Raw genomic sequence first — 27,074 nt, forward strand, 5'->3', positions numbered from 1 at the left:
TGTGCCATGTACTGTATGTATGCTTAGTAGAGAATGTGCAGATGTAAAAGGAATAATTCCCTTTGTTAAACCCCTGTGCATGTGACGTTTTTAGGGAGTGTGTGAGTTTTGATTCTGACATGAGGATTCTTTCTTTTTAAATTCAATAGACATTGTGGTTGACTCTTACAATGAGTTTGTCCCATTCCGTTAGGTAACAGGTAATGTAACACACTGAGAAGGACGTAGAAATATGATGAGGGGGTGTGGTATAAACATCATGTTGCCTCATATACTCAAATTAGTACCTGAGTAAATGAAGTCACAATGAGTTTACAGTTTGCAGAAAGCTGACCACTGAAATTGATCACTTTTTTCCTCCATTTAGGTAGAAAAACTGGTATATCCCCTAAAAAATCAAAATACATGACTCCAATGCAACAGAAACTTAATGAGGTGTATGAAGCAGTGAAGAACTACACAGATAAGAGAGGTAGAAGGCTGAGTGCTATTTTTCTAAGACTTCCATCTCGGTCAGAGCTTCCTGACTACTACCTGACCATTAAAAAACCAGTTGATATGGAGAAGATCAGAAGTCACATGATGGCCAGCAAGTACCAGGACATTGATGCCATGGTCGAGGATTTTGTAATGATGTTCAATAACGCCTGCACTTACAATGAACCAGAATCTTTGATTTACAAAGATGCCCTGGTTCTGCATAAAGTTTTGCTTGAGACCAGAAGGGACATAGAAGGTGATGAAGATTCTCATGTCCCCAATGTGACACTGCTGATCCAGGAACTTATACATAATCTTTTTGTCTCTGTCATGAGTCATCAGGATGATGAGGGCAGGTGCTATAGTGACTCCTTAGCTGAAATTCCTGCTGTTGACCCCAGTTTCCCAAACAAAGCACCCCTGACTTTTGATATAATACGGAAAAATGTAGAAAGTAACCGGTACAGAAGATTGGACTTGTTCCAAGAGCATATGTTTGAAGTGCTTGAGCGAGCAAGGAGGATGAATCGGTAGGTGAAACCTTACCTTTCTCAACCTTTTGTCATTTGCCTTGCAAAAGCTGAGCCAATGTTGCTTCGTAATGATGTGATTTGGGACTGAAAAGATCAGTTCAGGGCCACCAGCTTTCAGAAATTAAACATTTAAAAAAAGAAACAGTGTTCTGAAAAGCTTCATTTGGAATTCTTAGTGACATGCCATAATGCAGACCTCATAGGTTAACTGGCTGCCTCCAATCTATAGTAAACTTTAAAATTTAGATTTTTGTTTTTCTGAGTTTTTACCTGTAGCTTTCCTTCTGATATTACAGGTACCAAGGGCAGCACTTAGTGCCTGTATTTAATTCTGGATCTTAAACTTACTTGTTTTTTTAAACCATCTGAAGTGTTGTTATTAGGAATATTTCATTATTCTGAAACCTGATGAGGAGTAATATGTTTTAGGTCTTAACTTAACGAGATCTGGAAGAGTTGTGAAAGGATCTCCAGCATTTTCCTTCTTGGTAAATAGCAGCCACCGGGAGGACCTGGTTTGATTCAGGATTGTGGTACAAGAGGGAAGTGGGGAGTTAACTCTTTCCTTCTGACTGGTTTCCTGATCTGGAGCTGCGATTTGCCCCATTTGGCCAGCGGGGATGGGGGAAGACACATATCAGATGTTTTAGTTGAGAATTTGCAGTATATAAATAAGTTTTAATCAGAGAAAAACTACATAGTCATGACCATATTAATTGGGTCTTAAACCCAAAATGATTATGCTGAAAAGTGAAACTTAATTGGATTAGATTAAATTTGCTGGTTTTGAGATTGTAATGGCAGTACTTGTTACAGTGCAACTGTACGTTTCCAGACTCTTCAGACGCAGGTGACTGAAGAATTCACTTGAAGATTTTTTTACATTTTTCTTTAAAATACACAAAAATCCTGCTTGCCTGTAATCTTTTCATCTTCTGCTGCTCAAGTTTATAGGGAAAACAGTTCTTCAGCTTTTACAGGACATTGAGGAAATCTGAGTTCCATATGGCAGTTCCAGTGGTGCAAATGGGACCAGTGGCTTCCTTTTAAGAGCCCATGACAGGTTCAGTAATCACAGTTAAGGAGGACAGAGTTGAAGCACTAGACCCTCTCTGAACCTGGGAATCACTTGAAGGTCTGGACCGCTTACCTGTCAGTTCCGCAGACATAGTAATTTAAATCCAGTGTCCCTGCTGGAAAGCACATCTCTGCTCTCCTCCAGTCGCTTGTTCAGATAACTAGGAGCAGAGGTCCCAGCCATTCTCCTCCTAGTTCTGGATATGAAAAAAACAAAACACTTCCTTATTAAGGTATTGTCTTCCTGTGCCAACCCAGTAAGTGCTGATCCAGGCCTAAGACTTGCTAAACTTGCAACTCAGTCTTTTGAATGGTATGGAGAACTCAGTGCACACAGGTAGAACCGGGTTGTTAAGAGTCAAGGTTAGAGTGTGCTTATCCTTTGATACTTGGGAAAATAACTTGTGACCAAAAAGAAGAGTTCATTTTCTAATTTTAGATCACTCTGTAAGTAATGTCACTCCTGGCCCCTCCTTTGGCTGCAGTAATTCATGATAAAACTGGTTACAAACAGCGACGTTTCAGATTTTCAGAGCAAGTGGATGAACTCGTGCTTAGTCTGCTGTTAACGTCCTTTCACTGAGGAGTCGTTTTCCTTTAAGGACTGATTCAGAGATTTACGAGGACGCAGTGGAACTACAGCAGTTCTTCATCAAAATCCGTGATGAACTCTGCAAGAATGGAGAGATCCTGTTATCACCAGCTCTCAGCTACACCACCAAACATCTTCATAATGATGTAGAAAAAGAAAAGAAGGAAAAACTCCCAAAGGAAATGGAGGAGGACAAACTGAAAAGAGAAGAGGAGAAGAGAGGTAACATGGTGATTAAAACAGCTATCCATTATCATTATGCATTGGCATATATTTTCTGAATATTTACTGAAACAAGGTACGTTTACCTTTGTCTAGCATTACTAGTATTACTTAAGAAGATGGCCATTGTTTTCTGTGGCACCAGTGTGAATAAATGATGTGTATAGTTGTGCGATATAGAAAAGTGTGTCTAAAAGATTTCCTTTGCTCTCTTGTGTGCTTCACAATCTCTGGCAGCAAGCCAAAATGTAAAGTAATAATAGGTTTTAAGTGTGGGAGTGGCAGTTACATAGTACAGTACCTACTAAAATCCTTTTTTCAAATTAAGTGGGCTCTCCTCTTGAAATTAACCGGGTCTTACTCCTACAAGCCATGAATAGAAGGCTGTTATAGAAAAAATCTCTCCCCCCTATAACATCACTCCCCGCAGCTGCTTCGGAAAGTTAAGAGGTCCTTGGAAGCAGCGTGGAATGCAGCAAGCGGAGGAAGCAGCAAAAATCACTTCCCTCTTGTACAAGAACGGTGAGATATGAGTGCAGTAGCACCTCAGAGGCCAAGAAGAGTTTCAGGGATATAAGCTTTCAAGAGTCAAGGCTCCCTTCGTCAGACACAGTACTTCATCAGACTACTGTGTCTGACAAAGGGAGCTTTGACTTTCAAAAGCTTACATTTTGGAACTCTTGTTGGTCTCTGAGGTGATTCTGGACTCAAATCTCACTGTTGTACTACAGACTAACATGGCTGCCCTTCTCAAACTCTCTTATACAAGCTCTTTCATCACTGGAATAAGAGCTTGCAAAAGAGGATGAACAATTTCTGCTGATTCCTCCACATCCTACTTTGTTTCCAAGACATCCCTGACCTTCTGAAGTAGCTTGGTAGGGGTGGGGAGAAGCCATTCACCATTTGTAGGATCCAGCCATTGCTAATGAAAATAGGAGTAATTCATTACACTTTCCCAGCAGTGATGATCGGATACAGTATAGTAATTAGCCAAGGAATTAACTTTCATACCCATTATTAAAGGTCATCCTTTATTCTTTAGTAGGGTGCCTCATATGTCCAGTTCCCCTCTTTGCATTATTGATCAAAATATTATTAAGTCCTTCAGCCATGATTTTCGTTAATAGTCTCCCCCACACTAATCCAAAATATGAGTGATTACATATGCAAAAGGATGAAATACAAAGATCAGAAGATAAATTGACCTTGTGCTAGAGACAAGACAAATTCACTAAGCTAGTTGTTTTTGGGACTGTCAGTGTTTGGCAGGTTTTTGAAGTGCTGATCCGAAGTGCTGGGGCATCAGTTTTCATGGACAGCAAATGCATGTTAACAATCAGGTGTCTTTAATACTGACTTTGAATCTGAAAGACTAAAGTCTGGTTCAGATGTGTGGTGGGGCCATAAGACATCATTCATCACTTATGGAATCTTCAGTGTGAATTGAGGTATTAAAGGTATATGGAAGCAGATTGCATGGGTAAGGCCTATCTCCTTTGAGCAGCAAGTGGGCCCATATCCCAGTGGACTTAGAAGAGAGACTGTGTGTGTTTTCTGTGTGTCAGTGGAGAGCCTGTTGCATATAAACCGTGCATACTGAGTAATGCTTCAGAATTCATGTTGGGAATTGTTTACTTAAGAGAGAGCCAGCATGCTGTAGTAGTTAAGGTGTTGGACTAGAATCTGGGAAATCCAGGTTTGAATCCCCACTCTGCCATGGAAGCTTGCTGGGTGACCTTGGGCCAGTCAAACTCTATCAGCCTCGACCTTGACAAGTATTTAGAGACCTTCAAGGAATAACAGGGGCGTGATGCGGAGGCAGGCAATAGCAGACCACCTTTGAACATCTCTTGCCTTGAAAACCCTACTGGGTCGCCGTAAGTCAGCTATGACTTGACGGCAATATATATATATACCTTTTGGTCTATGGTGATATGAGAGTGCTTTCAAATAATATTCCACACATGCATTTTGGGGTGGTAACTAGACTGTAGCTGTTGAAGTGGGAATAAAATTAGATCAATAATCCATTCTCAAAAGAATATATTATAACAGAAATCTTGCAGAGAACTTCAATAAGCTTTCCAGAAAACATAGTTTACCAGTGAGGACTTCATAACCATCACTGTACCACTCAGATAACCTCACCCCTGCATTATACTTGGGTGTGAAGGAATTGCTGTTTACTAGTACTCAAACAGCTAACCCAAGTTACTGGTTAACAGCAGTTTTTGTCCACAGCAAATTTGCTAGTGTCAGTGGATTACAGTGGGTTTACAGCAAGTGCATATCTTGCAGTTCTGTCTGCATTCCTCCATGTCATTTTAAATACATGGCCAATTTTAAAAAGGTTCACCCTGATTTTTCCCCCCTTCGGAAGCTGACATTCAGCCCCTTCAGTGCTCACTGCAAACTTGCTACAAACTATGCTTTCCTGCTGTCTGGTACAACTAACCATGGGTTGGGGGATATCTCTTCATGTGATTAGAGCTAGGAAAGCTCAAAGAGGAAACTCCATTATTCTCCGTGGGAAAAGTCCTTAATGTGTACAAAGTAAGGCATGGAATATTGGATCTTTAAACTAACTTTTAGTCATTCCAAATGTTTCCTTGCATGTTGGAATAAGAAGCTGAAAAGAGTGAAGATTCTTCTGGAGGATCAACACTGTCTAGTTTACACAGGACATACAGCCAAGATTGCAGCTTTAAGAACAGCATGTATCATGTTGGAGATTATGTATATGTTGAACCTGCAGAAGCCAATTTGCAACCTCATATAGTCTGTATTGAACGACTGTGGGAAGATTCAGCTGGTAAGGAAAACAAACTTTTAAGAACAACTTCTACAAAAAAAAAAGTATGTTATTTGGTTTTAGGGAAACACCCAAGTTCATTGGATCCTGGGAAGTCTAGGCAGCAGTCTGCTTGGGCAGTGCAGCCCAGCTGCCTCCTTCCTGCTGCAGCCCCTCATCCCTGAGCTAAGCAGCTCCTTGTTGTGGGACTTTGGAGTTCGGCTTGGGGGCGTGCTGTGGGAGCTGCCGTTGGGGTGAGGAATCATAAATGTGGGATTTCTTCCCCTTGTGCAAGCAGAAAGCACTTCTGTTCACACAAGAGCCGTTTAGATCCCAGCCAGCAGCCGAGTAGTTGACCTGTTATGGCTGACTGCCCTACACTCTGATCCCAGTTACTGATAGTGTAAGAGAGAGCTCTGTATGATGATACAAACACTACCACAAAGTTTCTCTGATAGATTGGTGCCTTTCTGTAACCATTCAGTTGAGATTCTTCTGGGAAAATGTCTAAATAGGCTATCTACCAATAAGAATGTATGAAAATATAATCAAAGAATTATTTTAGGGCATAATAAAGCAAAAATACTGAGAATTTCTGACATATTTATGGCTGACAAGAACACCAAATGTGCAGTTGTTTCCTGTTGGTTAAATACAGTCCATAGTGCTTTCACAGAGCTGCAAATCTGTTGCACAGTATTTTTCATGTGGGTTCATGCTATTTCCCCCTCCCTCCAGCACCACCGTTGCTCTTGTGATTCTTGGGCATCGGTTCCTTGAAATTCCACAAATGTTAACTGTTTGGTTGCTCAGACCACCCTACTCCATCCCAGCAAGGTCTTAGCTGCTTCATTGTGCTAATGTCTATTGCTTAAGTTAATGTGAATGTCATTTTTTTTGGGAGGTTACATGTCCCTGCTGTGTAATATCACAGCTTCTGCAGTCATCTTGCCCTTTAAAAATAGTTGCAGCAAGACAACAAGCTTTTGAGTCCAGTAGCACCGTAATATGCAGCCAGGCCGTCTTCCTGTACCACACTCTTGTGCATTTGGGCTTTTCAAACGTACAAATATTCTTCTGACGTTATGTACTTTCCTACAAACTTTTGAACACGGCCCAACATAACTTCATGTGCACCAGGGGAAGATCCTAAAATCAATTTTATATTTAGTTATAATTTCTTTCCTTATTTTTTTAGGAGAAAAATGGTTGTATGGCTGCTGGTTTTACCGACCAAATGAAACATTCCATCTTGCTACCCGGAAGTTTTTGGAGAAGGAAGTTTTCAAGAGTGACTATTACAACAAAATTCCTGTGAATAAAATTCTAGGCAAATGTGTGGTCATGTTTGTTAAGGTAAGATGAAACTATGTGTACTGTTAAATAGAAAACTGTATGCATTTGTACATTTTCCAGGTATGGCTGGGTGAAAAGAATCATACTGCCAGTATTTATTGTAGTCGAGTTAATATTTATATTTTTAAAAAATATTTTCTTATTCTCTCAATTATAATGCAGAAAAACAGCAATGGTTCATTAGTCATATCTTTAAAAAGTCACTATCTATTGATACATTTTCTGCTTCCTTTACTGTTAGTAGTTCCACGCCTTGGACCTTATCATTTGCAGAGTGGGGAGAGTGCTGAAAAGTCCCCAGTTATTTCTACCCTTTGGAACCTGGGCATTGTGACCTTCATATAATAACTGTTATGAAATGATTCTACTGTTCTATGAGCACCCCTTTCCCCCTCGTGTCAGTTTTGGCAGGAAGGCACTGGCTGAATGCTTGTCATGGATTCTTTAGGCTGATCCTGCATTGAGCAGGATATTGGACTAGATGGCCTATATGACCCTTTCCAGCTCCATGGTTTTATGAAATCCTAAACATAACTAAAGGACTGTAATCATTGTGTTTAAATGCTGTTTCATCAGACATCAAAAACAATGATGGTTTATGAGCTTATGCTCTTTAATTTGTCATCCGGTTAATTCTTTCTTTCCATTCAACAGGAGTATTTTAAACTGTGTCCAGAAAATTTTAGGGATGAAGATGTCTATGTTTGTGAATCACGCTATTCTGCAAAGACAAAATCTTTTAAGAAAATAAAATTGTGGACTATGCCAATTAGCTCTGTGCGGTTTGTCCCTCGAGATATGCCCTTGCCTGTGGTCCGGGTTGCGTCAGTCTTTGCTAATACAGACAAAGTTGAAGAAGAAAAACATACTGAAACATTAGAGGAAAACAAAGTGGGAGACAATGTCCTTAGCCTTGAAAAGGTAAAAAGGTTAAAATGAAACTGTCCGATGAAAATGCTTTGTTCTTATCTTTAGATAGGTGGGTTTTTAAAAGTGTTAATCAGATTACCTATAAAGCTGCCTTATCAGTCAGAAGGTTAATATATCAAGGTTAGTAATGTCTGTTGGTAGCAGCTGTCCCAAGGGTCTTAAGTAGAGTTCTTTAATTACAGCTAGTACTTGATCCTTTTAACTGGAGACGCTGAGGGTTGGACCTGGGACCTTCCACATGCAAAGCAGATGCTCTTTCACTGTTCCACAGCCTTTTACTACATTTAGAAAATTGACTGTCGAAGCTGCTTTCTGTTTCAAAAAGATATAGCTGTACTTTAGATATGGATATCTGAGATTTTTCAGTCATTTTAGAGATGGGGTGCCCCTCTGCCTGCAGAGGAATATGACTGTTGCGTTGTCTTCACCCCACTCATCCAGTGGCTACCAGGCAAAGCATATTTTCTGTGGTGGTTTCTCATTTATGGAATGGACCTCCCTTTGGTTACCTGCCTGTTTCCTGATCTTTTCTGTTTCAGGGGCCCACTTAATTCATTCTTATTTACCCAGGCATTTAATTGGTTGTGTTGTGAGTTTTTTCTTCCCTCACCATCTCTCTTCTCCTTGGGTAATGGACTTCTAAATTTTATTTTCATTGGTTATTATGGTTGTTGGTCTGTCATACTGCCATGTTTGGTATTTTGTTGTTGGATGGTTGAGGGGTGGCAAATCGATTTCTAAAATAAATGAGGAAAGCTTTGTGCACAGTGGAATTCCCATACAATGGCATTCCCAACTCTCATAAGAAGAAGAGTTTGTTTTTATACCCCGATTTTCTCTACCTTTAAGGAGCCTCAAAGCTGTTTACGATCACCTTCCCTTCTTCTCCTCACAACAGGCACCTTGTGAGGTAGGTGGGGCTGAGAGAGTTCAGAGAGAACTGTGACTGGCACAAGGTCACCCAGCAGCTTCATGTGGAAGAGTGGGAAAACCAACCCGGTTCACCAGATTAGAGTCCGGCGCTCATCTGGAGGAGTGGGGAATCAAACCTGGTTCTCCAGATTAGAGTCCACCGCTCTTAACCACTACACCATGCTGACTCTCCATTTCTTTGGATATGACTATTTTATGTACTCAAGTACCATATTCTTCTCTGTTAGTTGCATAGCTTTTCCCAGCTCTTAAATCTATATTTCTGTACAGGATAAAGAAGATGTTCCAGTAGAAATGGCTAATGGAGAACCTGGCTGTCACTACTATGAACAACTTTGTTACAATGATATGTGGCTGAAAGTTGGGGATTGTGTGTTCATAAAATCACATGGCTTAGTCCGACCAAGAGTTGGCAGGTATGCATGTCTTTTTGTATAATTGCTAACAGGAAAATTATATAACTTAGGTTCAGGATACATGTACAAAAGCAAAAAAAAAAATGGATATAACTATCATAGAACCAAACATTTGTTAAAATTTGCTGTCAGAGCTTGTCATGGTACTTTAAAGGAATTATTTGTCTGTGTTTTTTCAGAATAGAAAAAATGTGGGTAAGAGATGGAGCTGCATATTTCTTTGGGCCAATCTTTATACATCCGGAAGAAACTGAACATGAGCCAACTAAAATGTTTTATAAGAAGGAAGTTTTTTTGAGTAACCTGGAAGAGACTTGTCCCATGACTTGCATTTTGGGTAACTGAAGACTTTAGCTCACATATGTGTTTTAAAATGTACAGTTAAAATATCTGGTCTATTAAATTCTTATGCTCTGTTATGGGAAGGAGATGTTTGATCTTGTGTTCGTGATTGTTAAAATGAAGTGTCTGCTGCGAAGTTCAGTCTGTTATGATCTTTTGAAAATAAAAACGTTAAAGTTTTTTTAAGCAGTAACTTTTATTCTTCTGGTAGGAAAAAGCAGTGTATTCTAAAATACAATAGATTCCTCATGTAGAGTTACTTATCTTGTAGTACTTTTTGACATGCAAGATATAACATTTAATTTAACTTGAATATTACTGTGATACAGAATTGATGTAGCTGGGTCAGCTTTAATGGCTGCTGCTGTCAGGCAAGGTGTAAATTTTAATTTAGTTTTGAATAAGGAGACTTGCCCTTGGATGGTTTTGAATCATTTTAAATGAATTTCTAACTTTATTTGAAATATAATAAATTACAACAGCAGAGCAAGGCCCTGTATTCTGATACAGCAGTGGAATTCCTGGGTGCAGCAAATGAGGAATTTCTTTATTAAAATTTGTATCCTTTCCCTCCATTCAAGAATGCTTAAAGAGACTTATAAGACAGCCTGTGCTAAAACAGGCACAGGACAAGGGTACTGAGGGGAAAAAGCAATATAATAGAAACCAGACAGATCATAGTTTTCAGTACAGGTTAAGTATCCCTTATCCTGAATGCTTGGGACCAGAAGTGTTCTATATTTCAGATCTATCTGTATTTGGGAATATTTGCATAGAGATAATGAGATATCTTGGGGATAGGACTCAAGTCTAAACATCATGACACTCATCCGCTGCCCATTTAATCTGATGGATGTGCATGGGGATGCTTCTTTCCAATGGGTGGGTGAGTGGAGGTCTTAATTATATGCATGTGCTAGACTGAAGTTGCTTGTCTTGATGTAGGCTACGTATGGCGAGTCAGGATTAAACGTTCTGATGGTTGAAAATGCTGCAGGCCTTTTAGAAAATGTTATGATAGAGCTGTTAACTAACGGATGTGCTGTTTCTTTTTCATCTCTCTGTAGGAAAGTGTGCCGTGTTGTCTTTCAAAGACTTCCTGTCCTGCAGGCCAACCGAGATTAATGAAAATGATGTTCTCCTCTGTGAAAGCCGCTATAATGAAAGCGACAAACAGATGAAGAAATTTAAGGGATTGAAAAGGTTTTCTCTCTCTGCAAAAGTAGTAGATGATGAAATTTACTACTTCAGGTAAAATGAGCTTTAAAAAAATAATTTAACAAATCACAGATCTAGGGATTTTGCTTTGATCTGATGCTTTAAAACACTCTCAGAACATGCCACTGTTGTAAAATTTGAAGTAGTAAATTGTTGTTGAAAATCTTGTAAATTTTTGATCTCCATTTTGAACGTACACTTAATAAAGGGAACCTTAGGCTCAAAGAGAGTCCTCCTGATCTTGCAGAAGAAGCAGCGTTATTTGTTTATTTACTTTATAGATACCCTAGCTTTCTCTCCAATGGGGTCCCAAAGTAGCTTGCCTTGTTCTGCTCTCCTCCTTTTAAATTAGGTTAGGCTGAGAGTATATGACTGGTCCCAGGGCACCCAGCAAGCTCCATGATAGAATGGGGACTAGTTACCACTACACCACACTGGCTCTGTGCATTGGTGTTAGGACAGCTGTTAGGATTATTGTTTAGATACAATTATTTTAGCATTAGTGGACAGTTCAGAACTGTCAAAACGACTGTCTTCTTCATGCTCTGCAACTAAAGTATAGAAGACTCCTAAATATCTGTTCTGGGTTGGATCCTACAAGCATTTTTCTGGTGCGAGATGGAGGAAGGGTTCCTTTTGACGCCCTGAACGAGAAGCCAAGTAGGATGAGGCTGCAGTAAGGAGCGGAATTGGTTTAGATTGCCCTTTTTCCTGCTTGCGCCAGCAGAAAAGCTGATCGGATTCAACTCAGTGTTATGGTACTGAGTCGACACGGTAGTTTACACATTCTTTTTTTTAATCAGCTGATTTCTAATATGTTCCCACTCTTTCTTGAAGCCACCATTTATTACTAAGTAGAGTTTAGGATGAATAGATTGTCAGAGAGGGGATTTATTCCAACAGTGTTCTGTTTCAGGAAGCCCATCGTTCCTCAGAAGGAGCCGTCTCCACTGCTTGAAAAGAAGATTCAGCAGCTAGAAGCAAAATTTGCTGAACTGGAAGGAGGTGATGAGGACATTGAAGAGACTGGCGAAGAGGAAGGTGAAGTTGCAGAAGCTCCAGCTATTCCTCAGCTTCAGACTCCATTGTCTAATGAACTAGATATAATGCCATACACACCACCACAGGTAGTATTATTTAGAAACTCTCTAGATTAAACTTTTCTTTTTATTCTCCTCCTTCTCTGTGCTCTTTGAGCTGCAGTAGGTCCACAGACTGACTTTTTGAGATTATTTGGTCGAGTTGCACCCAAAGTTAGTGTAGCAAGGTGGCAGAAATTATTTTTCCATTAGCTTTCTCCTGTTTCAGTAGACGTCTCTGCACCCCAAAATGCCACGACTTCTGCTGCCACCTTTTTGTGCACATAAGTTCTGTTACCGTGGCGGCAGACCAGTCACAGAAAGTAGAAGGAAAGTTCGTTCCAGACCTCCTTCCTCACTGGAGGCTTCCGGGCTGCCTGTCACCCTACTCTGAGAGGGGGTAGGAGGCTGCTCGGGGCAGAGGAAGCAGATTAAAAATCACTTCTGTGAACTACGTTGATGCCCCTTTAGATCTAGCCCACGGTTTATATAAATTTCAAAGGATTTGCTATATTAATCATCTGCAGCCAAGACTAAAAAGGGGTCTTAATAGAATGGTAAATTTATTGTGGCATAAGCGTTTTGTGAGCCAGGGTCTACTTCGTCTGATGTGGGAAGTCTTATCATCAGCCAGTTGCTAGGTTGTTAGTGTACATGTCATAGCTGCCATTGTAATGGGTGGCCCTGTGGCGCCAGGACATTCCTGAGGGCCTAGCCAGAAGTAAACATGGTTGGGCCACAAATGAAATGGGGACACTGATGGGAGTGTGGGGCCAGTCCTGCCCTTCTGGGCCTTCAAAAGGCGGCAGCAGGCTGGCAGGAAAGCAGGGGGGGGGAGGAGAGGCTCATTTTCATCACAGGATACACATGAATGAAAGTTCTTGGCTGTATATGTGGTTTCACTGGATTGTTTGCTGTATCTAGAAAGTCCAAAATGTTAGTTCGAAATAATATAAACTAGCCCTGGGTGCAAAATATTTGAAATGTTTGTTATTTAAAACATTTTAGAGCGAAAAGTTTTGAAAAAATTGTTAATTGAAACATTTCTATCCCACCTCTCACTGCAAGCAGATCAAGTTCCCAAGTGTCCATATCCATTTTCAGGATATGGCATAGTCTAGCCCTGGTGGTGGAAAGTGCAACTTATATGGTGACCTCATAGGCCTTTCAAGGCAAGAGATGTTCAGAGGTGGTTTGCCATTGCCTGCCTCTGTGTCACGACCCTGGTATTCCTTGGAGGTCTCCCATCCAAATACTAGCCAGGGTTGACCCTGCTTAGCTTCTGAGATCTGACGAGATCAGGCTTGCCTGGGCTATGCAGGTCAGGGCATTCTACCCCTATGAGGTGCATTTTTGTAAATCGTAAGAGGCCAGTGACAAATTCCAAGGTGCATGGCAACCAGGCAGCTGAGGGTTTTTTTTTCCAGCTCTGGTGTTTATTGCTTTCTCACTGAAAATATGCAAGATCTATATATTTTTCAGCTTAAACTCATACCTGTGAAGAGGAAAACCTAAGAAATCAGGGACGGTATTCTCTAGTCATTGCTTATTAGTTCTTTATCTTGAGAAGTTTCTGTTATGCATTTGTGACCGTAACTCTCTTTTCCCATAGTCCACTCCCAAGTCTGCCAAGGGTAGTGTAAAGAAGGAGGGATCAAAAAGGAAGATCAACATGAGCGGTTACATCCTATTTAGTAGTGAAATGAGAGCAGTTATCAAAGCTCAACACCCAGACTATTCTTTTGGAGAACTCAGTCGTCTTGTTGGAACGGAGTGGCGAAACTTGGAAGCATCCAAGAAAGCAGAATATGAAGGTAAGTTATAAACTGTAGGGGTGAAAAGCCTGTCTGTCCCTTCCTTGTAGAAGAGATGTAGTGTCTTTTGGGAGCACATAAGTGTAAAAGAAGGCAATATTATTAGTTCTGTATTTAAGGAATCTGTATTGTAACACACTAAGTGAATTTGTGCTTCAGGCGAACCCTTTGGCAGTTAATTGCTGAGCTAACCTAATGCGACACTGGTGGGGCAGGACAGGAAGAAAGCATAGAAAATAGGAAGAGGTTGGGCCCAAGAAAGGAGGAGACAGGAGTGGGAGAAGCAAGTTGGCTTATGGCTAGGAGTGGTCCAGAAGAAATAGGTGAAAAAGAGAAGGTCATAAGGGGGAGTTTAAAATAAGACGGAAAACTGGAAAAGAGAAGTAGGTAAGGAGGAAGTTCAGAAGTAATGAAAAGTGGCCTGATAACGAAATAATACATCAAACCTTTCAGTGCTGTCCTCTGGCAGTTGTAGAGTAGAGGAAGTAAACTAGCATTACATTGTCCTGAGGAGGGTTAGAAACATTTTGGAAAAGAAAAATGATGGTTTTATTACAAAAAACGATGGATTTTAACATGACGAATTTCAAACAGTTGTTAACAGCTGATTATTTGAAATGCTCTTTGACTAGTGTTAGATTTATCTAACCAACCTAGAACACTCTCCTTTTATTTCTTTATGTTACAATTGCTGTTGCTGTTCGAACAAAATAAGAGCATGATTTCTTTTTAGCAAGTGATCTTCTTTTGAACGTAGATAAATTCTTATTCAGATTTATTTCTGCTGTTGGAAGCATATCTCTAAAGACATGTTTAAAACTGTATGCTAGAATATATTTCATTCAGCGTTAGAAAATAAAATTGCCAGGGAATTATGTTGATGTGAGAACAGATATTGAGGAACAACAGCACAAAGGGGCAATCCAAACCCAAAAACTGAATTGGAAACCTAGGAGATTAAGGGTAACACTATAAAAAGGAATTAAACGAAATATATCTTTAATCCAGCAGTGTGCTTAAAAACATATTAAAAACAGACCACTAAACACCTCTTGCAGTTCCTTAAAGAATCACAGATGAATCCAATGAAACAATATTCATGGATAAAGGATTTATCCTTCGTCTAGTGTGTATGTAGTAGTAGATTGTGACCACTGAGGAAGAACTTCTTGGCCGAAATGCGTCTGGTCCATGTATATTGTTTCACTGGATTAATCTTGATAGTTTAAGGAACTGCAAGAGGTGTTTAGTGGCTGCAAAGTTTATGACTTGTGAGACCGAGAAGCCTGTTCTGTTCATTGTCATGTTCTCTCAATGAACAACAGTTACAGGTAAGGGCAACACTGTTTTTTCAATGTGGTTTTAAGTGCACTGCTGGATTAAAGATATATTCTGTTTCTAGAGTTACCCTTAACTTCCAGAACAGATATTGAGTTCTGAAGGTTTTCCTTAATAATTTATAGTAAGTTTAATGTTCTGACTAAAATCGGCATATCATCTGATTTTGTTTTAACATGGTCTTGCTATTTGCCTTTTTTCATTACTAGAATAATAGAAAATTCAGTATAGTTTCCTTTTTCAAAAATGCTTTTGATTCATGCAATGTATATTTAACATATTTCAAAGCAACATTGTTGGTCTTCCCTGAGATTCCTACTTTTTTGAAGCCCGTTCATATTCTGTGTAAAACGTGGCCCTTTACATTGTCCTTTGGAAATACACTGTGGTACTGGTCTTAGGCCTGGGAATTATGGTTATTTAAGTATTTCTACTTTGGTCCTGTTTTATTTGGTTATGACTTTCTACGCTGTGTTCTGAGGCTGCCCTTTTTTCAGCCTTTTTTGTTGAAGATGGATTTTTACTTCATTTTGTTTTTAAATGAGTATATCAATGGTTGAAAAAGTTGTTCAGTTTGCCTTGTGCTTTTTATGAACAGATTTGTGGACAAAAGGACATGTGAAAGTTCGATTGAAGAGTTTTTTCTTTACTAAAAGTTTTTTTTATTATTAAAAAGGTCAACTGATAGAAATCCTTGGGGATTTATGCATAAATAAGTGTCATTCAGAAAACCATGAAAACGAACTTTGGTATTATTTTGAGTTTTAAGCCAGTGAAAACTCATTACTGTGTGAACATGCAGTGAAAGATGTACAAGTGCTCTTCATCCAGACACAATGTACATCTCTTTATTAGGAAGCTGAATGGACACAGGCAAGAGCTGGTGAAAAGGGACATTCAGGTTCAAAATAAGAACACATTTCACTGTATCCCATGGGTTTGCAAGCTGTAGTTGTAGGATTTGGGATTGAGTTCTCTGAATTTGATAGTGAAACTCCAGTGTAGAGCTCCTGTATTTACTAACTGCTGTTGCATTGCTCTATCAAAAGTTAATTTCGTTTGTTTTCCTGTCTACTTAACATCTGTTAAGAACCCTTTAGAACAAACCCATTGCTGAAATGTTGGCTGTTGTTTTGCTTGTCTCTGTCCTGATTCAACTCTCCAGAATTAACGAAATACAATATTAATATATATAATATAATATTTATTGCGTGAGAATGTATTGAGCTGTTTCAGTACAATATTCACTTTTAAAAAACAGTCTAAACAATTAAGATTCAGTTGCAAAGTTACTCTTTTTTCATAGTATTGGTAGAGGTTCTTGGCATAGGCCTCTTTGTAAAGGGTTTCCAACATAGTAAACCATTATGATGTTTTATATTATTCCTTATTTTGTGCACTGTTGGTCTTTTGCAAGTGCTCAGCTATGTATTATTTTGTGATATCCTAGTCATAATTTTGATTCATGGCCCTTGAAATATGAGAGGGGATGGGTTATCTCATCCATTCTTGGAAGTGTGTATTAAAAATGAAAGGACTACCAATAATTTCTTGTTTGTATAGCAGTCTTTTTATAGCAGATATTTGGAACACTTGTGCTTCTGTTTAGCAAAGTAGGTGTCTAATAAGATACATTGAAAAAATACTCCTGAGTTTCTTTTAATATCTAGCTATTCCTGTTCCTTCTAATAAAATTTTAATCTTTTAATACTGCAACACAACATTCAGTAGTAGAAACAATGGATGCTATATTTGCTCAGTAGTGTCCCGTCCCCCCCAGGAGTTTAGGATAAGACTTGCCTTCATATATCAGCAGTATGCAAGCATCACATTAATCATGAATAGGCATTTAGAACATGTCCTTTGCTTATGTAAAAATTGCTATCTGATCAGAGTTTGCGCAATGTAATATAAATATTAACTCTCATGATAGTAGGAAGAAGTTTGTTTTGAACCTTGTAATAATGATTGGGTGTATGGTATTTAGGATACCAAACAGCTGATTTGTCAGATGAATCTATCACTCTGTCTAAACTGGCAATCCCTTGTGCAGATAAGTAAGACTGCACAAATTTTCTGCTCAAGGCTATGGGTGTATGAGAAGTACTAGACAGACAGACAGACTGCACAAATGGACCACCTACAGACAGATAGGAGTCTCTGCCTGCTTGGGGGACACTCCGTGCAGAAAAATATGACTTGGTGCATTAACCAAAGGGGTAGGGGAATAGCTTGATGATAACTAACAGTGCATTCCTAAGGAGAGTTACTCCAGTCTAAGCCAGTTGGAATGAATGGGCTTAGACTGGAGTAACTCTCCTTAGGAATGCACTGTCAGTATCTTCCAGAAGAAACCAGGGGGGGTCACAAAATGGTAGGGGTTACTACATAATTGAGGGACTTCTTGACTACGTAGGAAAATATATGAATGTGTCAAATTTGTGATAGGTAAACCGTGTGTGTGGAGGGGTTGATGATAAAACAGCCCCCAACCTTTTTCTTACTATATAGCAAAGGGTAAGAAAGAGAGTATTTACAGCTTCATCACTTCTGTTTCATTCTGACTGGAGGCTTCAACAACAAGCACTTCTATTAGGGGCAGGGGAACACCATGCAGCATTTTATTGTTGTGTCAGAAGAGTAACAACTGCTAATGGATAAAGAAGAATGGAAAGTTGATTTTTCCACCCAATTGCTAGTTTTGATATTAAACCAAGACAATCTGGTTGCTTAAGGAGAAAGTTGCAAAGATTCTCCATGTGGCAGCAGTAACCGTTTTAGAGTGGACAAATGCTAGAATTCCATTGTAGCGGTCACTTGTCATCTTGGGCCCCCAAACTGGATGCATGTATTGGGTCCGAGCAAGTCTAACTGACATGGGCTGTACTCTACAGCCTGCTTACTCTGCAAAAGGCACGTTGGCTTATGTAGAATGACTAGGCTGCGGATTGCAGCTCTGATAATTCATATACCCCTGGAGTGTCTTGCGTTGCTGCTTTAAATTGATTAAAATAATTTAAAAATTAAATCTAATAGGCGAAAAGGCCAAGTTGTCCTGGTGCACGCATCTCTTAGTGCTGACATGTTGCCAACACTGGGGGCTTGATGACATTTTGGTCTTTGATGTGAGTAAATAAACTGTAAACTCCATATTTCTTTGAATCTTTCATGGAACTTTATTATAAATTTTCTATATTATCTTTCAGTTGGAAGACAAATGAAATCAAAATCACATACTGTTATTAAAAATGAACTGGGCTTTTTTTTCCACATTAGCCGAAACTTGGGACCAATGTTTGACAAGTCCTTTTTTCAAGGAAAAAGGAAGATTTTTTTTTTTTTAATTCTGGGTTCCAAAACAGAACTGAAAATCTAAAAATACTTTTGCAGAGCGGGCAGCTAAGGTTGCTGAGCAGCAGGAGAGAGAGAGAGCAGCACAGCAACAGCAGCAGAATTCTTCCCCCCGGGCAGGGACTCCTGTGGGGGCTCTTATGGGGGTGGTGCCGCCACCAACACCAATGGGGATGCTCAATCCGCAGTTGACACCTGTTGCAGGTAAAAAACAAAAACAGGAGCTCCGACAATTTTTCCTTCATTCACGTTTAACTCATCATAACTTTGAATATTATTCTCAAATCTCTTTACTGAAGATGTTTAACATGTCTATTAAACCTTTTTAAAAAAACTTATTCTCAAAACATTTTGGTCACTGATTTTGCCCTCGCCTGCAGAGATAACCACTTAATAATAAGCATGCAATCTTAGCCTGACCAAGCTGAAGCATCTTCTTTCCCAAGCAGCAAGCCTGCTGCTGGTTTGTATTGTATCATATATATGGGGAAGGGCAGTTGTTGAATGTTAGAGCATCTATTTTGCACGCTGAAGGTCTCCAATTCAATCCCTGGCCATTAAAAGGATTAGGTAGCAGGCAATGTGAAAGACCTCTATCTGAGTCTCTGGAGAGCAACTGCAAGTAAGAGTAGACATGTTCATCTTGTTAGGCCAATGGTATGACTCTTATAGTACGGATAAATCTGACATAACTCTTTGTAAATTTGAACAGCTAGCAACTAGAAATAATTGTTGTCTATTCACCTGGTTAGAGACTTAAGAGGCACTGCACAAGATCTAGGAAATATTGCAACTAGCTCAGTAGCCCCAGGCTTTTAAGGCTGGTATTTCTTGAATACCAGCCCATGTGTGCCCCATTGTAAACCACTTTTGAAGCTGTGGAGTCTTGGAAGCAATTACAAAGTCATTTTAATATAACAGCAATATGCACATTTAAATTTGTCAAAATTCTACAATTAAGTATTTATATTCAGGGTCCTGAAGCACTGTAATAGGGCAGGTAGTAGAAAGAAGAATAGGAATAAGTTTTTCCACTGCTGGTACATATTAATTTAGCTTCATCTAGGTGAATCTATTTTACGAATCAGTTCAGAAATTTAACCAAGATCTGATTAAGTGTTTTGTGAGAAATACAGTTGGCTTTAATTTTACATGTTAGTACATTTCAGTAATTAATTGATTCTTTTTCTGTAATGGCATTTTGATTGCTTTAGGCTTAATAGGGCCAGTTGGCACAAGGAGACTTCCTTTGATGCAGGGGGCTGCTATGCCTTGCATCAGGGGAAGGCTACCTGCCCTTGAGAAAAGTGCCACTCTTTGTGAAATGGAACCAAGGGATGGGATCTGTTTCCTTATATCTGTCTACATAAACGTCTTTTTCAGTTAGTATCTTAAAGAAATCCAGTATTGCATTTCATTTCTGTTCAGCTACATTCACAGCAATAGTTGTTAGTGTTAACTTTTCATTTTCTCATCCAAATACATGTAGAGTAACATTCTTTCTGAAACACTTGTCTAACCCAAAGAACATCTTCTTTCAAGTATGAAAAAAGGAACTGTGTTTGAGTGAATTAATTTATTTTATGTTTACTGTTGATGTTGATGTTGATGTTTCTGTTAACTTGATTTTTAATGTCATGATCTATATACAGTAAAGCTTTTCCAAATGTGGGTTGAAAAAATATATAGGAACTGTATGAAATACTTGTATTTTTGAGTTAGGGGACACTTATTAATAGAAAAGACTTCCTAAAATGCATTGTCAAATCTTGTCCTTCAAAATAATTTCAGTGGTTTTCCATTAAGCTAGCATGTATTTTTTATTATTGCATGGTATAGAAGGCTCCCAAACTAATACACTGACTTCTGTTTAGAAATGTCTAAATGTTTATTTGCAATATTTTTTATTTCACAGTCAGCAACCAATGTAATTCTACAGAACTACTCATAATAATTTATTTACGCATTTGGGGGAAAACCCAATTTGTATCCTGTTCTTCTTTACATTCAGAGTGGCTTACATTTTAAAAAATCAAGTAAAAACAACTAAAAAACCCCAAAAGGATCATTAAACAGCCCATACAAATCATCGCCGCCCAGCAGACAAAACTGTAAAAATAGGCAACATTAGTCAAGGTCTGAGCAAGGCTGTTAATGATAGGACATTTGATTCATAGGGGCGCCATGAGTCGGAAGCTACTTGACTGTACTTAACACACACACACATACACACACAATCAAGTAGAAACGTTTCTTGTCTTACTTTTGATGGAAACTGATTTTGCTGACTTTCATAATGTGATGAATTGTTTGCTATGCATGTTTCACTTGAGTATTTATTTCCATGAGTAAATTTGATCAACTGAATGTTGAGAGCTGGAGTTCCAAATTAGCTAAGAATGTGAGCCATGAAGTTCCCTAGTTCAAGTCTCCTATCAGCGGCAAACTTAATAGAACTTATTCCTCCCATCTGAAATATGGGAATGACAGTATTAATGTACATTAGTGGTCTGCTGTAAGAATTAACTGTGATGTTTGTTTGGAATTCTTAGTTTATGATATTAACATAATATAAATATTTTAAATGCATGAATAACAGAGCAATCCTAATGAGGGAGCGAAAGGCGTTTGGAGCCAGCGTGACCCCTGTGCCGGCGTTCGTACCACTTATGCCAGCTAAAGTGGCACTTATGCCAGCGCGGGACCACATGTGGCGTTTCCCTGCCCTAAGGACTTGCGCTGGCACCAAAGGGGTTTTTCCTGGGGGCAGAGGCTGACTTTAGTTAGCTCCCTGAGCCTTCTCGCCCCAGGAATGCCATCTTTTGCTGGTGTGAACTTGCGCCAGCATAAAGGGTGGCATAGCCCCATGAAACTGTTAATTAATTAATATTAATTACTGAATATGAGCGGTTTCTGATAGCTAAATATGAAAAATGACAAGTAGAATATTTGGAGTTGCATCAGTTTTTAAACAATCTGGTTAGTATTCACACATAATTTGGTGTGCTAGGTGCAGTCTGTTGAGTATAAATTAGTCCAAGAAATGTTTCATTTTATAATAGCTTTGTTTGTGAGGATTTCCATCTAGTTCAGTTTTTTTTACTGTAGAATTAAAACTTTATATAGGACATTTGTGTTCCTATAGGGATATTCAGCTTTTCAGAAATCATATTGTTCTTTTATAGCTTGCTTAGAACACCAATTTACTATCACGCTTTAGTGCGGTTCTATCATTACAGCAGAGGGATAGCTGACCCTCCTAGTGCTGGCCCTGGCCTCAGTACCAAGGTGGCAGCAACCATCAAATTTGTAGTTTTTGTAGCAGGTATCAGTGCTTATTGCCACAGCATCTGGAGCAGAAAGCAAGCCTGCATGTTCATATAGTTGTATTTTAATAACTCGTAAACTGAGTTTAGGGGGCCAGCTTAAAATATTAGGCAAAAAATGGTTCTGCTACTTGCCTTTCTTCAGTAGATCTAAATTCATAGAAATAATTGCCTACAGTGATCTGTTCAGGTTAACAAGTGAGAGCTGTGATTATCGTGTAACAATTCCACAGACTTCTTGTGAGCGATCTGTAAAAATTAACATACATTTAAAGCAGAGTTTTGGCAGAATGAAATACAGCTTAGTAGCTGACTTAAAACTTTTCACATAGTTTTTCAGTATTGTTTGTTGGCAACAGACTAAATTACAGTACTGGAGGTAATAATTTTAAAGCTCTATGAAAAGATTATGTGGTAAATATTCCAAGACGGGAACTTCCATGACATTTTCCCTGTGTTATAAGGCACAAAGCAAGAAAGGTCTGTTTTTCTGGCTGAATGAGGTTAAGTGACATGTGAGGAAAAACAGTACAGTCAGTGTAGTGCTGTTATATTAAATTCCCTTTCATTTTAGTAGTTAGATTATAATTGAAATTGCCTTTCCCCCTTTCATTTAGTCCACAGTGTTGTTCAACAACTCTGAAGTTGCAGATAATGTTCATGTGACTGATAGAACGTATTGCATTTGCTCGCAGTGATCACCCTTTAATGGTGCCAGATGTTCTGTGTCTCCTGGGAGGAATATGCCATTAGGCCAAATACTAACGTTCCCTTAATACAGCATTAGGCTCTGTAACATTGTTCATTTTGCAAGGTACTAATTTGTAATATTGTACAGCAATATTGAAGGTGCTTATGTGCGGATAGTGCATGTCATTACTTTTTGGGGGATCATTTTGCATGTCATTGATGCATGTTTGAAATTTGTTGTGTCCTTCAAGGCATGATAGGTGGCTATCCACCAGTGCTGCCACCTTTACAAGGCCCAGTTGATGGCATTGTTAGCATGGGCAGCATGCAGCCACTTCACCCTGGGGTGCCTCCACCCCTCCAACTTCCACCAGGCATGCCAGGCATCCCACTTCCGGGTAAGAATGACCTCCTCATTCCCTCATTATCTCACTTTTCTGTTCTCACCATTTAACCAGTTACGTCAGGACAGATACAGTATGTGCATTTGTAGCCTTTACCTGCTTAACTGCTGTGGACTACTCTAGGTATGCATTAACACTCATGGTGCATTGCTGAAATAGCCAAAGTCTGTATCCTGAATGTGCTGCTATGTTGGCAGAGAGCAGCACGCATAGTCGACCCAACAGCAAACGAGTTCACCAGTGAAATATAAGAACTCTTCCTTTTGAAGAAAAAAAAAAGAATATCAAGTGGGCTTGACTTTACCAGAGGTTCAGAAGAGAGCAGGCCCACGCTGTCAGCTCCTTCTGCATCTGTAGAAAGTTGTAATATTCATTAAAATGGAGTGAATCTAAAAAGCAGCTTCTTCCCAGAGCCAGATGTGAATCATCCCACGAGTATTTTCTGACTTTATATATGTACCACCAGTTCAGATAAATATCGTAATTCCAAATGGTTTTAATAGCAGGTCATTTTAAAGTTTGACCATTAAATACATAATAGAAAATAGCATCAGTACAGGTTTTTTAAACAAATTAAATTGAACCTTCAGTCAAGAGAACAGTGCCTTGAATGGGAGAAATATGGGTTGATAGTGTGTTCTTTCATTCAAAGATGTAGTTTTCAGTTACCTCCCAAGCTTGAAACAAGAGTTCTTTTGGAGACATTCAATCCATCACAGTGTAAAACATTAAACATGGACAATCACTTCTTTCAGTTTCCTATTCTATTAATGTTTTACAACAGTGTTTGTGCATGTGTAAACTTGTGCAGATTATTATATTTGGAGGTGATGGTGAACATGATTTGTCTCCATGGATAGGAAATGTAAGCTAGTGGTTACGCAAACCTAAGCTACTGCCCTGGTTTAGCCTCTTTGCTGCTACTTGTTTTTATTTCACTTCCCCATAGGATACTCCTTTGTTGCATGCTTAGGATATGTTCAGAAATTCAGCCGTTAATCTATGGGCAAAAACCAATGTAGCTTGCCTCGTTTTATTTCACATTTGTAACAAAGGATGTTTCCCTAAAAATTTACTGTTAATGTGAAATATGACATCTATGGTCGTCTTTAAGGGGAAAATATAGCCTGTCAGGTATATCCCTGAAGAGCAGACACAAATGTGATACAAGTATTTACAATGAGGGACTAATTTTTAAACCCATCATTCTTTGATGGCACATTGTTCCCTTGAATCAGAATATCCATAAGTTTCTCATGACTGCTCCAGTGTCTGCCCTAGGTGTGCTTAGAAGAGATTCAGTATTTATCTCCTCACACAGTGATACTTTATTGGCTAGAATTGTTTGGGAGCATGATCTTAGAAAAGGAAGCCTTTAGACAATATCCTTAATATCCTCAGGAAGGCACCTGCATGAGTGCTGAATGAAAAAAAAACACAGGCAAACATGACTGATGCACAGCCTACATTGGTTTCCACAGAGTTGTGCAGAGGCCACCTCTCTGTTGCAGAATGAAAACTCATCTGTTGTGGTTGCCCAGCAGTAGGGTCTGGTGGACTATTTCCACAGCCTGTAGCTGAGATGTGGGTCATTGCTGAATGAAATAATATCAGATGAGCCAAACAAGAAAGCATCTTGGTCACCTTTAAAAAGACTGTTTAGGAAACTGTATGTTATTTTGACAGAAAGTGGTCTTTTTAAATTACACAGTTATATATTAGTTTCTTATTAGGTGTATCAAAAGCAAAGCTTTTTGTTGCTGACCTGAAATAAGGCTCTAATTTTGTTTTCATTTTGAAATATACAGGTGTTATAGGCCAAAATGTTTCTTCCATGGTAGGAGCCCAAGCCCCAGGAAGCCCATTTGGACAGCAGGTAAGTAATTTAGAGGTGTGCACAAAAATCTTATCAGTAATATTCCAGGGCTATGCTGTTTGAAGAAGCTGTCTGCCTGTGTCGTAGAAACTATTTTGTTTTTCTAACTTGCCAACGTTTCTCCCTTATCACATTTTGTCTAGTATTTATTTATTTCAAATACTCATACCCCATCTTTCAGACATGTGAGGTTGGATCCAGTGCAGAAGTTCTGCAAGCAGAAATGCAAGAAAAAGGCCACGGTAGCCACGTGCTAAGTTAAATTTATTGTATCCCCATATGCATTTCCTCTTATGCAAGATGTTGTGCAACCAATTTCTGGGCACTGTAATGTATAGATAGGGAGGGGCTAGGTGTTGCACAAGAGGAACTGCACTAAATCCGCTTATGTTTCCGCTTGTGTCTTGCTGGATCCAAGCCATGGCCTCAAGTCAGTGTACAACCTTTTTATTAAAAAGCACAGCAAAGTCACGTAAAACCAAAAGGTTGGTTTCAAGGGCTGCTGTAGCAGTTAGAGGTTATAAACTATACTGTCAATTATGCCCTGGAAACAAAAGGTGTCAGAAGGGTTAAGTAGGACTACAAGGTTTTGATATGTTTTTGAAAGGACAGGTGGATTTCAATATTATGAATAGCTCTTTGTTAGTTCTTCATTATTGGGTCGGACCAGTGCTTGGAAACAACAGCTGCTTTTTCCCATTAAAGATCTAAATCTTGAATTAAGAATCTGCTTTTAAAAACTGTGATATGTGTTAACTGGTTTTGCTGTGTATAAATCACATAAATCATACAACTGTAGGTTGGATCCAACCACTCTCCTTGTGTGAATGGAAGACACTTCTGTTTCTGTGAATGGCTTCTTCCAGCTTCAGCACCCCCCCCCCCCATATCATTCTTGAGGATTCCTCAGTCCTCAGGAACAACTGTTCCTTTAAGGTGTTCCTACTCATAAAAACATAAAAAAGGCCCTGCTGGATCAGACCAAGGCCCATCAAGTCCAGCAGTCTGTTCACACACTGGCCAACCAGGTTCCTCTAGGAAGCCACTAACAAGACAACAGCAGCACCATCCTACCTGTGTTCCACTGCACCCAAAATAATAGGCATGCTCCTCTGATACTAGAGAGAATAGGTATGCAGCATGACTAGTATCCATTCTAACTAATAGCCATGAATACCCCTCTCCTCCATGAACATGTCCACTCCCCTCTTAAAGCCCTCCAAGCTGGCAGTCATCACCACATCCTGGGGCAGGGAGTTCCACAATTTAACTATGCAATGTGTGAATAAATACTTCCTTTTATCTGTTTTGAATCTCTCACCCTCCAGCTTTAGCAGATGACCCCATGTTCTAGTATTATGGGAGAGGGAGAAAAACTTCTCCCTGTCCACTCTCTCCAAACCATGCATAATTTTTGGGTCCCATCTCTACTTTGTTTGTTGACCATCCTTCTCTCCCGATCCATGAGGTATAGCATTACGTTGAATAGTGGCTGTCGTAGTAACAGATCTCCCTGCAGGGAACTAAATTGGCGCCATTTATTAAGAGTGAATCTTCGAATTCAACATTGCCTAAAATGTTTTTATTTATTGTATGGTGGAATGTATTTTAATGTGTATTTAATTTGATGTTAGCCACCCTGAGCCTGGTGTTGCCAGGGGAGGGTGGGATATAAATAAAAGTTCATTGTTAATGTTATCGTTATTATTACCTGGCTCCTGTATCCTTGTGGTGTCATTCATTGTCCTATTGTTCATCCTGTTCCATGAGCCACATTTTGAAACAGAGCATATTCACTAGAGTATATTCTGTCTACCTTTGTACATTGTGATTCACATGATTTGCTACTTTACTTTTAAAATGCCTTCTTGCTTGTTATCCTTTACTATTCTAGATGGGTATCCTTGGCCCTCCAGGCCAACAGGCACCACCACCCTACCCTGGTCAAAATCCCACAACTCAGCAGGTTGTTCAGCAGCCTACAACTCCTATGTTTGTCTCCCCTCCGCCAAAGACACAGAGGCTTCTTCACTCTGAGGCTTATCTAAAATACATTGAAGGTCTAAGTGCTGATTCAAGTAGCATTAGTAAGTGGGACCAGACCCTTTCAGGTAAGTGCAGGGTACACTTTGATGTTTGAGGGGTTTTTAAAGACATATTTTAAAACATTGTCACCTGTCCCAAACCCATAGAGCTGGGACAAGTTAATTTAATAAATACCAATAATTGCATATTGTACAGGTTGACCCTTATCTGAAATGCTTGGGACCAGAAGTGTTTCAGATTTTTGATCATTTTGGATT

General features: G+C 39.3%; 1 protein-coding gene across 8 annotated transcripts in view; it reads left to right on the top strand.

Annotated features, from left to right (window-relative positions):
• PBRM1 (polybromo 1) overlaps positions 1–27,074 on the top strand; it is a 62,251-nt gene that overhangs the window by 33,909 nt on the left and 1,268 nt on the right. For 4 of the 8 annotated variants that reach the window (XM_056863282.1, XM_056863258.1, XM_056863266.1 and 1 more), the window contains exons 17-30: positions 368–1,010; positions 2,693–2,904; positions 5,534–5,719; positions 6,897–7,054; positions 7,709–7,975; positions 9,188–9,333; positions 9,513–9,670; positions 10,743–10,926; positions 11,810–12,020; positions 13,585–13,786; positions 18,515–18,679; positions 22,743–22,889; positions 24,704–24,771; positions 26,666–26,882. In XM_056863282.1, the coding sequence (XP_056719260.1) occupies positions 368–1,010; positions 2,693–2,904; positions 5,534–5,719; positions 6,897–7,054; positions 7,709–7,975; positions 9,188–9,333; positions 9,513–9,670; positions 10,743–10,926; positions 11,810–12,020; positions 13,585–13,786; positions 18,515–18,679; positions 22,743–22,889; positions 24,704–24,771; positions 26,666–26,882 (2,964 nt within the window). The remainder of the gene's footprint in view (positions 1–367; positions 1,011–2,692; positions 2,905–5,533; positions 5,720–6,896; positions 7,055–7,708; positions 7,976–9,187; positions 9,334–9,512; positions 9,671–10,742; positions 10,927–11,809; positions 12,021–13,584; positions 13,787–18,514; positions 18,680–22,742; positions 22,890–24,703; positions 24,772–26,665; positions 26,883–27,074) is intronic. The other 4 variants (XM_056863275.1, XM_056863250.1, XM_056863298.1 and 1 more) reach the window with 3 other exon arrangements.

The sequence above is a fragment of the Euleptes europaea genome, chromosome 1 (genome assembly GCF_029931775.1).
Source record: "Euleptes europaea isolate rEulEur1 chromosome 1, rEulEur1.hap1, whole genome shotgun sequence".
NCBI lineage: Eukaryota > Metazoa > Chordata > Lepidosauria > Squamata > Sphaerodactylidae > Euleptes > Euleptes europaea.